The 13,799-nt window shown below is 40.8% G+C and overlaps 1 protein-coding gene across 2 annotated transcripts in view; it reads right to left on the bottom strand.

Annotated features, from left to right (window-relative positions):
* FNDC3B (fibronectin type III domain containing 3B) overlaps positions 1-13,799 on the bottom strand; it is a 474,093-nt gene that overhangs the window by 119,207 nt on the left and 341,087 nt on the right. For both annotated transcript variants that reach the window (XM_069213040.1, XM_069213041.1), the window contains 3 exons: positions 10,755-10,814; positions 7,384-7,522; positions 2,813-2,866 (listed from right to left, as the gene is read on the bottom strand). In XM_069213040.1, coding sequence (XP_069069141.1) covers positions 2,813-2,866; positions 7,384-7,522; positions 10,755-10,814 — 253 coding nt within the window. The remainder of the gene's footprint in view (positions 1-2,812; positions 2,867-7,383; positions 7,523-10,754; positions 10,815-13,799) is intronic.

The raw sequence follows: 13,799 nt of genomic DNA, 5'->3' as shown, positions 1-13,799 counted from the left end.
ATCTGTTTTGCCTCAGTGTTATTCTTCATTGTTTTATTTTAGTTGTCTAGTGCATTCTACTGTGTCGTCATATTTTTGGTTTATACCTACCTGGAGCATAACCAATTTACCTGAGTGTCCTTCCATGAGCTACCTTCAACTGCTCCCTTGATGTTTGACTCTTGTAATGGGGAATAAAACATTTACCAAGAGCTACATCCTAATAAAGTAAATGTGACACAGCATCAAAGATTTAAGTCTTAAAAACACGTTAGAAAACAGCATCAAAAGAAAGGACAATGCTGATATCCCCAAAATCTGTGACAGTAACATCTTTGTTCATGACATTGTCTATTTGATATTAATTTCCCAATTTTAAATTTGTTAACATTTTTTGGGATGTTTTCAATTGTGTGAACACAACCTAAAGGTATTTAAGAGCTTTACATGACCACCAGTTACATTATAAGGGGTCAGGTCAGCTGTTATTTTTTGGGCCCATGAGGATTAAGTAATTTGCACAGAATCACAGGATGGTGAGACAACGCCGAGACTTGAACCTGGCTCCCCAGTTCAACAAGCATTGGCAAAACCAATAAGTCTTGTCTCTGAGGGATCTATTGGCTTTGTCAATATCTTTTAGCAAATTTGCACAGCAGTGCGTCCAGTGTGCAACATGGTTGAAGGTAAAGAAAATAAAAGAGTTATGACATGGTCAACACTGGACGTGTCATATCTATTTTTTATTTTATTTTAATCCATGTTGTCCAGCAGCTGCTGGGCAATAAGGCTAAAAGTAAAAAAATAAAAAAATAAAAACACTGTAACGCAGAGCTCCGCTGTGTCATAACGCTTTTTTAAAATAACTTCTAGACATGTTGCACAGCAGTTGCTGTACAAACCTTTTTAAAAATTTCCATGACGTGCCCACGGCTCAGACCTCTTATTTTCTTTACTTTCAGCCATGTCGCATAGCGCTCTATTGGCTTTGCCAATGCCTGTTTTAACAAGTACTGGGAGTGGAGGTACTTTCACTTTATACTTAGCTTTCAGTGATCATCTACTCAAAGCAAGTTGAGGAATAATGTGTTTAATTTATCTATAGCAGCTTTTCTTAACCTCTGGCCCGGGGAAGCACAGTGGATCCGCAAGGCCTACTTATATTAAATAATATTACCAGTTTAGTAAAATGTATGTAAATAGTGATGCAAAATATAAAACTGAACATTTTTAAATGTCCTGTAAATATGAGGGAATTTGAAATTGGAGCCTGAAGATTTAGCCCTCGGACTGATTTTCAGGAGCAGACTAAGTGCATCAAACAGAATATAGAATGGATAATGAGTTTAAAAAAAGCTCCAATCTTCTCATTGAAATTAAAACACAGAATTCAATATTTGTTTCTGAAATCAATAACATATTTCATTATTTGTATATTTGTTTGACAAATGCTTATTTCTGATTTTTGTATGTATTATTTTATGGTGCAAATCGTAGAAAGCACATAGCCTGGGTCTCTGGCTCACAGTAATGACTCAGTTGGGGGTCCACAGATATCAATAAGGATTCAGTGGGGGTCCCTGGGTTGGAGTAATGATTAAGTGCAGGTACCTAGAAGTCAAAAGGTTAAGAACCACTTGTCCATAGAAAAGACGCATGCTTCATACTGAAGAACACGGGGGTCCATTTACTATAGTAAGAGCACGCAGACCATGCCTCCACCTGAAATAGATCTATTTAGGCCAGCAATATTCTACCTTGGGCATCTTTTAAACCACATACATTGTTTCATGTTATTGTCCAGATGGATGTGGAGGTTGTGTCTTCAACGTGCAAATTAGTGTGCAGTTGGTGTCCCTTGATTATAAGTATACCAAAGAAAGCAGGATAAAAATTAGCACAGTGACAGAGGGGATATGTGAAAGTATCCACACACACTGTGCTTAATCAACAAAGATTGACAAAATGAGTTTGTTTGAGCACCGAACACACAGGAAGGATTGCCAGTACTTAGAGCTATGCTGGAGAGTCAAATCCATTTTCCAGATGCCCTAGTAGAATTTTATGGTTCAGTGGGTTGCATGCAGCACACATTATGAGTTGGATAAATATAAGGGATAAAGTACCCCCTGCCATACATTATAACAATATTACAAGTCAGCAAGGAGTTCCATACCCATATAGCGGAATGAAGCAGAAGGCCGAATTCCTTTATCAGGATATGGAAATCCGAGGTGACTTGCAATATTCTTATCATGTATGTCGGGGGTACCTTATCACATATAGTACACCATCACCTTTACCACATGCCACTTAAAACCTTAGTGCAGAGCTCTTTCATATGAAAGAGCGACCATGTTTGCAAACATGAATAAAAATAAAACTTCTAGTGCAAAATTAAACACATAAAAAACCTGCTAAATATTTCTGACAAACAGATATTAGAAACAGTTCAAGTCAGCTTTGCAGTAGCTCGCAATGTGTACAAACACATACTCTCTGCGTGTCATGGAAACTATCAAACAAAATTAGAAAAAACAATGTTCCATTTTTGTCGCTTTAAAAAGCTGCTTTGATTATGCTCCATGACCTGAGTTGCCTTTCCCCTCAGCTGCTGGCTCTGGCTGCAGGCATGGTGCGGTCAGAACTCAACTGTAATAACTTATAATAGTCGAGTTCTAATGTCTTTTCTTTATAATTGGCAACTGAGTGTGTCACTCACTAGACACCAATTATAAAGAAATCAGAGAAATGCATTTACAGAGTCCCATGTATTATGTAGAAATAATACACCTGTAAGGTGTATTTTACATCCATAATGCAAAATACCTACCTCGTCCCATTCTAATAGATATCCGGTGATTTTTGAACCATTGTCCACTGGTGCCTGAAACAAAATGAAATAGATGAAAAACAATATTAAATAACATAACTAATATTCTGCTAAAATTATAAATCTGAAAACGAATAGGACCGTGGATGCCTTTCAATAAAAGGGACACTTACCAATGTTCAACCTGACTACTCATGACAAAAAATAACCAGGCAAGAAAATGCAAACTTTCATCCCTAATTAGTCTAATAACTTGCTATATATGGCGTAATCTCGTTTCCCCCCAACTCACACTTACATACATACCTCAAAAGAAACCCAATCGTACTGGAGCAGGCTACAAATAAAAAAGAAAGCAAGACACCCTCTTTGAAATCAGTGCATCTCTTGAAAGAGCTCCACGATTGTGATATAATCATTTAAACCAATAGCAATGAAGAACTATGGGGGGCTTTGTTGAGCACAGGCCTAATTTTGATACACCCAGTGATGAAATCAAAAGAGGCTTGTTTGAAATTCTTGAATTATTGTCACCTAGTGGAAAATATGTAGGCTGCATTCAGTCCACTTTTTTAGTAACTATGCATTTCCAGGTAGAGACCAGTAAACATAAATCAGACTTGCACATGCTCTAATGCCAACAGGCCAGTCCAAGCTGCTAAATTAAGGTCAGTCCGAACTGCCAGGTCTAGGCCCCTCCAGGATGTAAACACAAGCCATCACAGCCTGGTTCTAGCCTATGTGAGCCTCATCAGTGATGTGCAGCAGAAGATCACCTCTGGCAATCCACAATGCCTGGTGTACTTTGTGAGTTTCACTAGGAAACATCAACAAAATAATCAGTGGAACACTTGAATTAATCTCGCCCACTTAGGTTCTTTGAGAAAAAGAGTGTTGCTGGAAACTTGTAACAACTGACCTGTGAAATGCACTTTTACACCTATATACAAACTCCAAAAGCGATTGCATCCTCTGGGAATGCACAAGGGGTTAAAAAGCCAAGCGGTGCAGTTGGGAGTGCAGGCGCATGTGCCTTCGTTTGGGAGTCAATATTTTTTTGCAAACTTCGTGCACCACACAACGCCTACCAGTAAGCTGATCACAGAGGAATCCCTCTAAGTAGTCTTTGTTGCAACTGAAGGGCAAGATCACGCACAGCCTGTGAACCAAGAACCGATAAATCTATTGCGTTAGGCCAAAGGAACAAATAAAGAAATTGGTTCCACCTTGCCACACATCAGAGTTTTATCCCAGTTCAGCCTACCATGTCCTTAGGGAGATTTACTGGCTGGGAACTAAATCTAGATTATTTTTGTGAGTGTTGACACAAGGCACTCCTCGGCAAGACTCCAACAAACCTCCTTCCTTGCAAACCGCCTCCACCCTGGAGTTCCTTAGCAACGTGATAACAAGGCACTTTCCAAATAAAATATTGCATTCTAGCAAGAAAACCTCCTGACTCTCCAGACTTTTAGGAGGTCGAGCAGGAGGGAGATTTTTCTAATAATATACATAAAAATTTTGGAATGAGATCATGAACAGTCAACCAAAACCTCACATTCTTTTGGCCTTTTCTGCTATGTCAGCATTGATATTTTACTAGTACGTGGTTTAGTACTTGGTTGTCTAATTGGATTTTTAGTATTATACTAAATATTAGATGATGATAACAGTATCTAGATAATTGTTACTAAAATGAACGCCCAATTTGCCAAGATGCCCACTAGTAGAGGTTTGAGACCATAATGTCTAGACTAAATGACAAAAAGATAGGGTTGCGCTTGTCGTCTATTTTTATGCAGCACGATTCAAGGCACGTCCAGCTCCGATGCAGTGGTTAGCAATGAGTCAAGAGGCACAGATTTGAGATCTTAACTCCCAGGCATCAGACTTGTAAGAGACGCCAGTTTTACAGAGTTTAGGGAAGACTGACAGGTAATGGTGAGTTTCAGGTTGTGAGGCAGAGCACAATATGCTCTTTCCTCTATAATTTAAGATTACGGGTCAAGGCTAGCTGAACATCGACTTAATATGATCTTGTGATTTATATTTTAATGTAGAATGGATCAATGACATGTAGGATGCAGCAGGAGATGGTAAGGAGAGTAAGAGTGGCTATTTTATGTTGGAGGTGGACACTTTGGAAAGAGGATTAGGTGGCCTTATTTACAATCTTTTTCCACTGTTCTGCCTCGCAGTGTATTATGGATTGATGGTCTTGTAAGTGAAAAATAAAAGAGGGAGGTTGACACAGGGAACAGCTGTTTATAAGTGATATAAAGAATGGGGAACTCGCTATGGTCAAGTCAAGAGCGGAGGTGTTAAGGAATTCTTCTGCCTTCATGTCTAATTTATTATACCAAGTATCAATGGGGCACTGTTAAGTATGTCATTCTGAGTGGCTGTTCTTTACTTTTTGCAACAATCTATATACTATTTAACAAGTTTCCAAGACCCACAGCATCACTCTTGCTGTTCAGCATTCATATTCCACATACAAAACAAACGCTATGATTCTGAACAAATGAACAGATCTGGCCATGATACACTGACGACACAAATTCTATTTCTTGGGGATAACCACATGTAAGGAAACTTCCTACACCACATCAATGTCAACTCCCATAATGCACATGAGATGACAATGAAAAACGTCCATTTCAATAACTCCACAGGAAGCATGTCGAAGATTAGTCAAATGAGTGCAGGGTCCACACAAATTTGTACAATCAGAACAGCAAATGATTCAGACATTTAATGCAGTATGAAATGGATGGTGTTTTGATTTCATGGGACTAAAGTATGAACTGGTTCCGCCAGTCTATTCAGCAGACTGCTGCTCTAGTACAAAAGCAAATACACACAGACCATGAACATACACTGACACAAAATCAGGATATGTATTCGCAATTGAGCTAGGATAACATTGGAGTTTACTAACTGACTGTCTGCTGATTTTATTTCACATTAATCGGACCCAAACATGCATTCATTAATGGAATAGAATTGCAAAATCGAATACATACAGATAGTAAAGTGAGGGAACATATAGCTTTATATGAATAGAAACATATGAGTAGATAAAGACTTGCATGTCTTGATGAATGTGGAGGAAAAAACAGACAAGTGGGGAATCTGTTCATAAAGAGCTGTGGCTTTCTAGAATAAAAGAATCACCAACGACAGAACTACAAATGCATAAAGGCTTCCCCCTAATTGAACCGTATTGCCCACTGAAAGAGGTTGCGATTTCTTGGTGACTATAGACTACCCTGAATGTGGAATTAAAGGTCTTGGATATCTAACGAAGAAACAACGGTATAGGAGGGACACCAAGTTCTGTTCTTTCTGCATCAGGAGTGAGGATACGCAGACGCTGTGGTGAGAAGGGCTCACAGGAAGTGGCCTACCGGATCACCCAGGCTACAATTCAGCTAGACCAGTGGTTCCCAACCTGTGGTCCGGGGACCCCTAGGGGTGGGCAAAGCCTCCTCAGGGGGTCCGCAACTGCTAAGAAAATTAAATAATACCAACAGATTCGGTCCCTAGCTTTCAATAATGACTCAGTAGGGGGTCCCTAGATTCCAATAATGATTCAGTGGGGGTACCTGGGTTTCAGTAAGGATAAAGTGGGGGTACACAGAAGTCAAAAGGTTGGGAACCACTGAGCTAGTCTAAGAAATAGTCATTGGAAAGAAAACAGATTTACACACAGTGTGAAGGCGGCTGAGCATCCGGGCAAGGTGTAAGCATGAAATAAACGAAGGCACTGTTTCTGGAATTAGCACAAGTGTTGGTACAAATGATGGGATGGGTCACTCTTTTCTAGGATTTAGATATAAAGCATGTGTAAGCCACACGAATGGGTGGGGTTAAAAAAGCTGACCCTGGTAGGAAACAAGTTTTGTAGGCAACATCCTCTGTATTCCCCAATAACATTCCAATGAACTTCAAGAGAGAAAAAAGAGTGCTGGGGAGTGCGTTATCTTTAGCAAGTGTGAATAATTCAAGCAAAACTTGCAATGTTTACATAATTAATGCATCCTTGAAGTAGACATCTTGGGGCGGGGATGGTTGCAGCATGTTGTGTCGCTTAATAATAATAAGTGCACCTTTTCTATTTCTTAGAAAGAAACTGATAAAGTTAATCTATATGAAAAAACAAAATATAATTAAAATTATTTTCCACTATCCAGGTTTATAGAGAAGATTGTCTTTCAAATTGGACAATCATTGCCCTTAAATTCTAGCCACATGAGGCTTTGTAACACACCAGATTGTGGTAGTATCTCTTTAGCACACCAGTACTTCTCTTGAACACTTGAGGCTTCCAGGGGCATTCTGGTCTTTTTAGTCTTTGGAAATGTCACACTTCAATATTGTTCAAGCAAAGGGGGGGGAGGGTTTTTTTTAGTCAATGCAACATTTCTGTGCCCTACTCGTACATTTCCAAAATTCAGAACCTTACATTTTTATAACATATTACTTTGCTTGTACTACCTAAGAGTTAGACAGAAACTGGCATTTTAAAGTTCCACTGAGTAACTTGGCTGTCACTGTCTCTTGCTCACCTTCCATTGTAACGTGAGGGAGCTTTTCGTCCTGTGTGAGAGCTTGGGTGGGAAGGGACAGTCTGGGGCACAGCTGTGAGTGGTGAAGCTGACTGGCTCCGAACAGGATCCCTTTACCGAGTTACACATTGCGTATACCCTGTGAAGTAAAACAAAAGAGAAGCATTAGGACAGTGATGATCATGAAACAAGGCCTCTTCTGTTGGCTTGCGTGCAGTTTTTCGCCCACACAGATTTCCAAATAGCTTCACACCAGTGTTATCAATACCTCCCCTGCTGCAGGCATTCCAAGGAGCCAGAGGTTCCCTCGCAGCCCCACACTACAACAGTCTAGTCTTTGTTGAGAATCACTTCATCGGTGTTACTTACTAATAAGGTTGTTTAATATACCCAGGAATACTAACATCACCACAACATTTACGATGGATTATTTTGTAAATTTTGGATATTTTGTAAGTTAAAATTAGCCGTGAGTAAAATTTTATTTCTGAACCACCACAAAGTAAATGGGAACATTTTGCAACTGTGTGAAGTCTAAGATGTTTTTCGCTTTGCTACTTCTCCTTATGATACCTGTGCAAAGGCTTAACTTTTAGAGAAACAGTGCGCATACATTCTCCATACTGGATGGATTTGATTTTAATGAATATGATGTTGCTATAAAATGATCTTGCAAACCAGAAACAAATGTCATCACATCCAAAAAAAGAACCAAATTTTGGGGCTAAAAAAATTATCATACCCCTTAGAATCAGCAGTATCCCCACATAAATTTCATGATGTTGTTAACAGAAGCCCATACCAGTGATTGTAAAACTCTGGGTGGCGTGACTACGCCAGCAACCATTGTTTTTAAAACGTAGTAATGGTCAGCTACCTCCATGAAAAACAAGCAACATCAAATCTATGAAACAAATGTATTTACTTAATGTTTGTGAGGATTTCAACAAGGACAATTTGTAGGGCTGTAATATACTAGCTTCATTATCTGCCTTGACCTGGAACAAAGATCGATGCAATCTGACATCTTGTGATGATGCGCAGTGGTGGGCATCATGCCCATAAGAGGGAACCAAGTTCCATATTTTCTATTTTTATGAGGAGTCCACCTACAATGATATTTGTGCACCTCAAGCCCCTTGGAGCTACGTAGTGATGCTTCACCACTTAAGTGTCTAAATCTTCTCCATGCCCTCACTCTCTGCCAGGCTGTCAAAGAATCCTTGCAGCTAAAACGAATCAAGTTCATGGTCAACAAACCTCTCATAACAACAGAAACAATATAGAAAGCAAATCAAAATCTCTGAGCTCTAAAAGTTAAAATGTTTGCCTAGTTGAGTACCTGTCTCGGTGAGTGACCACCTACACCAGGCTACTCTAGAGCCGTAACTGTCAATAGAGCTAAGTTTATAATTAGAAAAAGGTCCAGTCTAGCAGTCATTGAAGTCTGCTGGCCAAATCATTGAAGGCTCTTAATGCACAGTGCAATGGCTTACTTACAACTGTAAGCATGTGCAGAATGCAAGAATAATGTGAATATCAATAAAGACATTTTTAAAAGCCTGCTGGGCCAAAGGTGTGGCGAAGAACTCTATTCATCACATGTTTGGTGTTATATTGATGGTCTGCCATTGGTCGATTACCCTCGACTGCACCCACTGGCACTGCTCACCAGGAACCGTGAGGACGAAGAGCACTGGGTGCACTGCTCTCTGTCGACAGGAGCCAAAATGAAGGAAACCTCCACCCCCTTTTGGAAAATGCTAAATGAATGAATGATTGGGAGATGATAAAAGACAGAAACGACATTGGGCCTTAATGCAAAAAAAACACACACACTTGTTGCTAAAAGCCTAGCTAAAGTTTGGGACACTCACCCACCAAATGCAATAAAACCATGAATAATTACCAGAAAGGAACTGGGAAGCAGCAGGGGGAAGTGGGACTATACAAATGTTTCTGGAAGTCAAAATGTTGGACTGAAAAGAATCCTCTTGGACTTTTGCAGAAAGTTTACGTATATTGTTTGTGGTAGATTTTAGCTACTTCTGTGTACTTTGCAACTGTTGAAACCAAGAATTCTACATGATATGAATAATAAGGATGGTACTTTTTATGTATATGACAGAATCAGAAACGTAAGCCAAGGAGGAAGCCTATTCTTTAAACGAGTAAGATATATGGAAAGTGGGCTCCAGGTCACTAATTGCCTTATGTTTAAGAATTCAAAATGGCTTCTCTCCCACTATCAACGATGGCAATGTGAAAATGGATGACCTTAACATGATAACCTTTTTTTCTGTGGCACAGGCATGATGATGCGTGCTTTATAATAATAAACCTAATGCTACACATTGAACATAGATCATGGACTAAAGCGGTAGTGAATCGAAGCACATACTATTTTTTGATGAGAGTTTAAAAAAATACAGTAGTGCATGGAGATAAATTAATTGCCAGAAGTACTGAAATTATGGATTGGCTGTCAGTACCCATTAGGACGGAGTGGTGACACCTCATAAGCATTTTACTGGACCAATCACAGACACCGGTATTGGAGCACATATATATATATATATGCATATATATTCCTGAACACGGGTTATCTTTGCTTACATTTAGCTCAAGAAATGGGATTGAAAGTTGGGAAATAGTTGGAAAACTGTTTTGTTACTAGGAAACGTTATTGACCCTTTTGTAAGGGATGCAGTTTTTTGTCCGATACCTGCATTTTTCAATGATAATATACCTATAGTTTTTCTGAAAATAACTAAACTTGTTAAAGTGTGTGAAAGGATAATCGATTTAAGGATTACAAGTTTGCTGGATTTTATTAAACAAATATATTTCGGATCTACGTTTTGTTCTATGTGATTAAACAATGTATTATGAGGTTCTTTGTGTATGCTTTATAGTATGTGCCCAACATATACATGCTTGGAATACTGAACGTTTACCTCTTCCTGAGCATCATCTACCACTGGCTGCTACCAGTATGAAAGAAAGAGAAGGGTAAATCTCTTACAATTCTACTCCTCTCCTAGGAGTAACTCTTGAAAATTAGCTTTACATGGTTTTTGTTAACCTTTTCAGACTAAACCATCAATTCAGATGAAAAGCACCAGCATGGATCCCTTCACTGAAATTATGGACACACGCTGCACATCCAAAGTTTTTACAAATATCTTCTTCGTGCAAAGAATAAACCTTGAAATCAAGGCAAATCCTCACTCTTTAGAGTTTGTCATGTAAATCTGTAGATACAATGCAGTTAAGAATTCACTGGCAGTAACACACTCTTCCACAGTGTGGACTGGGTGTATAATGCAGTAGTTTTACGCGCTTGGTGCCATTCAACTGGTGCAACTCACCTGACGTGATAGTCTGTTGCTGGCCTTAGGTCCTTTAGATTACATTCCAACTCTTCCCCACTACAAAGAAAAAACACAGATGAGCTTTGAGAAAATAAAGCTATAATGATCAAAATTATAGATGAAATTCACTTAAAGGAGACTCAATGATTAAGCATCGACTACAGCTGTTTTGAAACAATGGGCTTTATCTCACCAGCCTCCCAAGATAGGGCATCACCTAAGGATGTCTTCAAACCATGGGAACTAACTAACTTGCTCATAAATGATGATCATTAATTAAAGCTGATAGTAAAATAATAGTCACTGTCTAACCTGCTGCCAAATAAAAAGTATCAATAAAGCTGCCTTCAAACATTGGGCATAGTTTGACCTGAATTCAAATAACCAGCATTATTTAAAGCTGCCTTTAATATTGAGAACTGTCAAACTTTTCTCCCAACAATGGGCATCAATTAAGCTGCCTTCAAGCAATGGGCAGTGTTAAATATGCCTCCTAGTAATGAGCATTACTAGGAGGGTTAATGGACTGGGCTACCCTGTTCTCCGATAATTAGCGGGTGAGTTACTGGTGGCTCTCTTGCTACCAGTAAGTATATCCTGTGCATGCAGCCCAGCCAATTAAGTTAGAAGCCTTTGGTTGGTTTAATTAATGTATGTACTGAAATTTAGAGCGTCTATTCAAGATGAAAACATTGCTATTTTCAGAACTAATAAGAGGACCTTTGGAGAAAATGGCATATTTCCAATAATTTTTTTAACTTTGGGTGGACGGCACTCATGGAGTTTCACTCCACGGAGTTACAAAAAACAGCGAGATTCCACAGAGTTCTGCCAAGAGGCTGAAAATATGCACAGTGCACTGCTCGCACTGTAATTTAGCGCCACTAGTGCGAGCACCACTGAAAAATCTGAGTGAACCGCACCATGCGGTGCACAAGAGTGTGTAGTCATTTGAGTAGATTTTGCTGCAGCTCCAGTATAAATTCTACTCAAGCGGCAGCCACTCTACTCAAGATGCAGCCTCTGACCACAACCACCTCACACTCGGATTTCTGGAGCCTTCTGGGAAAAAGATTCCACCATGCAGCAATTACCAGAATTTGTCCAGAACCCTGCTTAACAAAAGTAATGCAGAGTTGTCAAATTCCACTGGCGCATTTCGCCCACCCCTAAATTAACGCTGACATTTCAGTACTAAATCATGTGGCTCTGGGAAGACTCCTTATCATGGCCAGCTTTAGCGCTGGTGGTGCCCTGTGCGACAGTCTTTTTTGGCACCCCGCTAACCCATGACTACCTCGTCAGATTCCCTCACCATCACCAGGAAAATGTGCCCCTCATCTCTCCATAGCCTCCCTTTCACATTCATTCATTAGTTTTACATAGCTTGTAAAGGCTGGCTTTACTAATCCACTCAGCTATCCACATTAAATATAGCTCTGTTCTTTAAGCATGCATATAAACTCTCTACGCTACTTTATGGCAAGTCAAAGCTGCCACTAGACAAAACTCCCATCTCTCTCTCTCTCTCTCTCTAGCAGGAACATTAATCAGAAGAGGTATCTTGACATTTTAATTGCTTCCTGAAGGCTGGACGTAAAAGGAACTTTTCAGTAGGTGCTTTTAAATCGCAACTTTCATAAGTTATTGCTAAACACAGCATCCCTCTGAGGTCAGCACCCCCCAATCCAGGTCAGCACCCTGTGAGGTTGCACCACTTGCCACCCTAAATCCGGCCGTGCTCATTACTAATATTATTACTTTGGTGCCAGGGGCTTTGAGGCTGTGGCTGTTATGTATTAACCCCTTCTGTGCCACGTGCGTAACAGTTACATCCTGCACCTGGACCACGGGGGGAACACTAGCGCTTCCACCATGGGTCTCCCACCCACATCCCCAGGACAGGGATGGCAGCAGAATCGCTTCCGCTGCCACCCCCGCCCAGGCTTTTCCTTTCCTTTCATGTCTCTCTGAGCATTCCTGCAGCACAATCGCATAGCGATCATGCTGTAGGAATGCCCCCTAGACACCAGGGAGTTTTTTTTTGTTTGTTTTCTGACATGAGGGGAGTGCCCCTTGGGTAAGGTCGTTCCCCAAGGGAGGCATTTTTATTTAGGCCATTTCTGACCCTCCCTTGGGGGCAGAATTAGACCCATCTGCCCCCAAGGAGGATAGCAACCGCTAGGGATCGATTTTTTTTTACAGGAGGGGAGTGGCCTATTAGGAAAGGGTCGCTCCCCAGGGGGGTAATATTACTTTAGGCCATTTCTGCCCCTTTGGGGGTGGATTGGCCTTTTTTTATTAGGCCAATCTGCCCGAGGGGGGCAGAAACCACTTAGGCACCAGAGTTTGTTGTGTGTGTATGTGTTTTTTGTTTGGGGAACAGCTCATTGGGCAAAGGTCACTCCCGTTACTATTTGCCATTTCTGCTGCCCATGGGGGCAGATCGGCCTATTTTTCTTTGAGCCTTCGGCCCCCAAGGGGGACTGAAACCACTTAGGCACCAGGGATCGGTGTATGTTTTGTTTGGGGGGGAGGCCCCTTGGTCAAGGGTCGCTCCCCATGGGTGCACATTACCGTTGACCATTTCTGCCCCCCTTGGGGGCCGATCAGCCTATATTTATGAGGCTCATCTGCCCCCAAGGGAGGCAGAAACCACTTAGGCACCAGGGATCGGTATGTGTGTTTTGTTTGGCGGGTCACTCCCCATGGAGGCACATTACTGATGGACATTTCTGGCCCCCTGTGGGCAGATCAGCATATTTCTGTAAGGCTCATCTGCCCACAAAGGGGGGGGGCAGAAAGCCCTCTAGACACCAGGGAAGTTATTATTATAATGTTTTTTTTAAAGAACGTGGTGTATGGCCATAAACACCCCCCCACCCCCCAAAAATAAATAAATGGGGGCAAAGTTTTTCTGCTCACTGGTGGGCAGATTGGATAATTACCCCCCGATCCCCCCCGTGGGGGGCAGAAAGCCTAGTAGATGCCAGGAAATTAAAAAAAATAGAGGGGGGCTGCCAACGAGTATGGGCATGGTTA

The sequence above is a fragment of the Pleurodeles waltl genome, chromosome 11 (assembly GCF_031143425.1).
Source record: "Pleurodeles waltl isolate 20211129_DDA chromosome 11, aPleWal1.hap1.20221129, whole genome shotgun sequence".
Classification (NCBI taxonomy): Eukaryota; Metazoa; Chordata; class Amphibia; order Caudata; family Salamandridae; genus Pleurodeles; species Pleurodeles waltl.
This window is presented reverse-complemented; position numbering and strand designations above follow the sequence as displayed.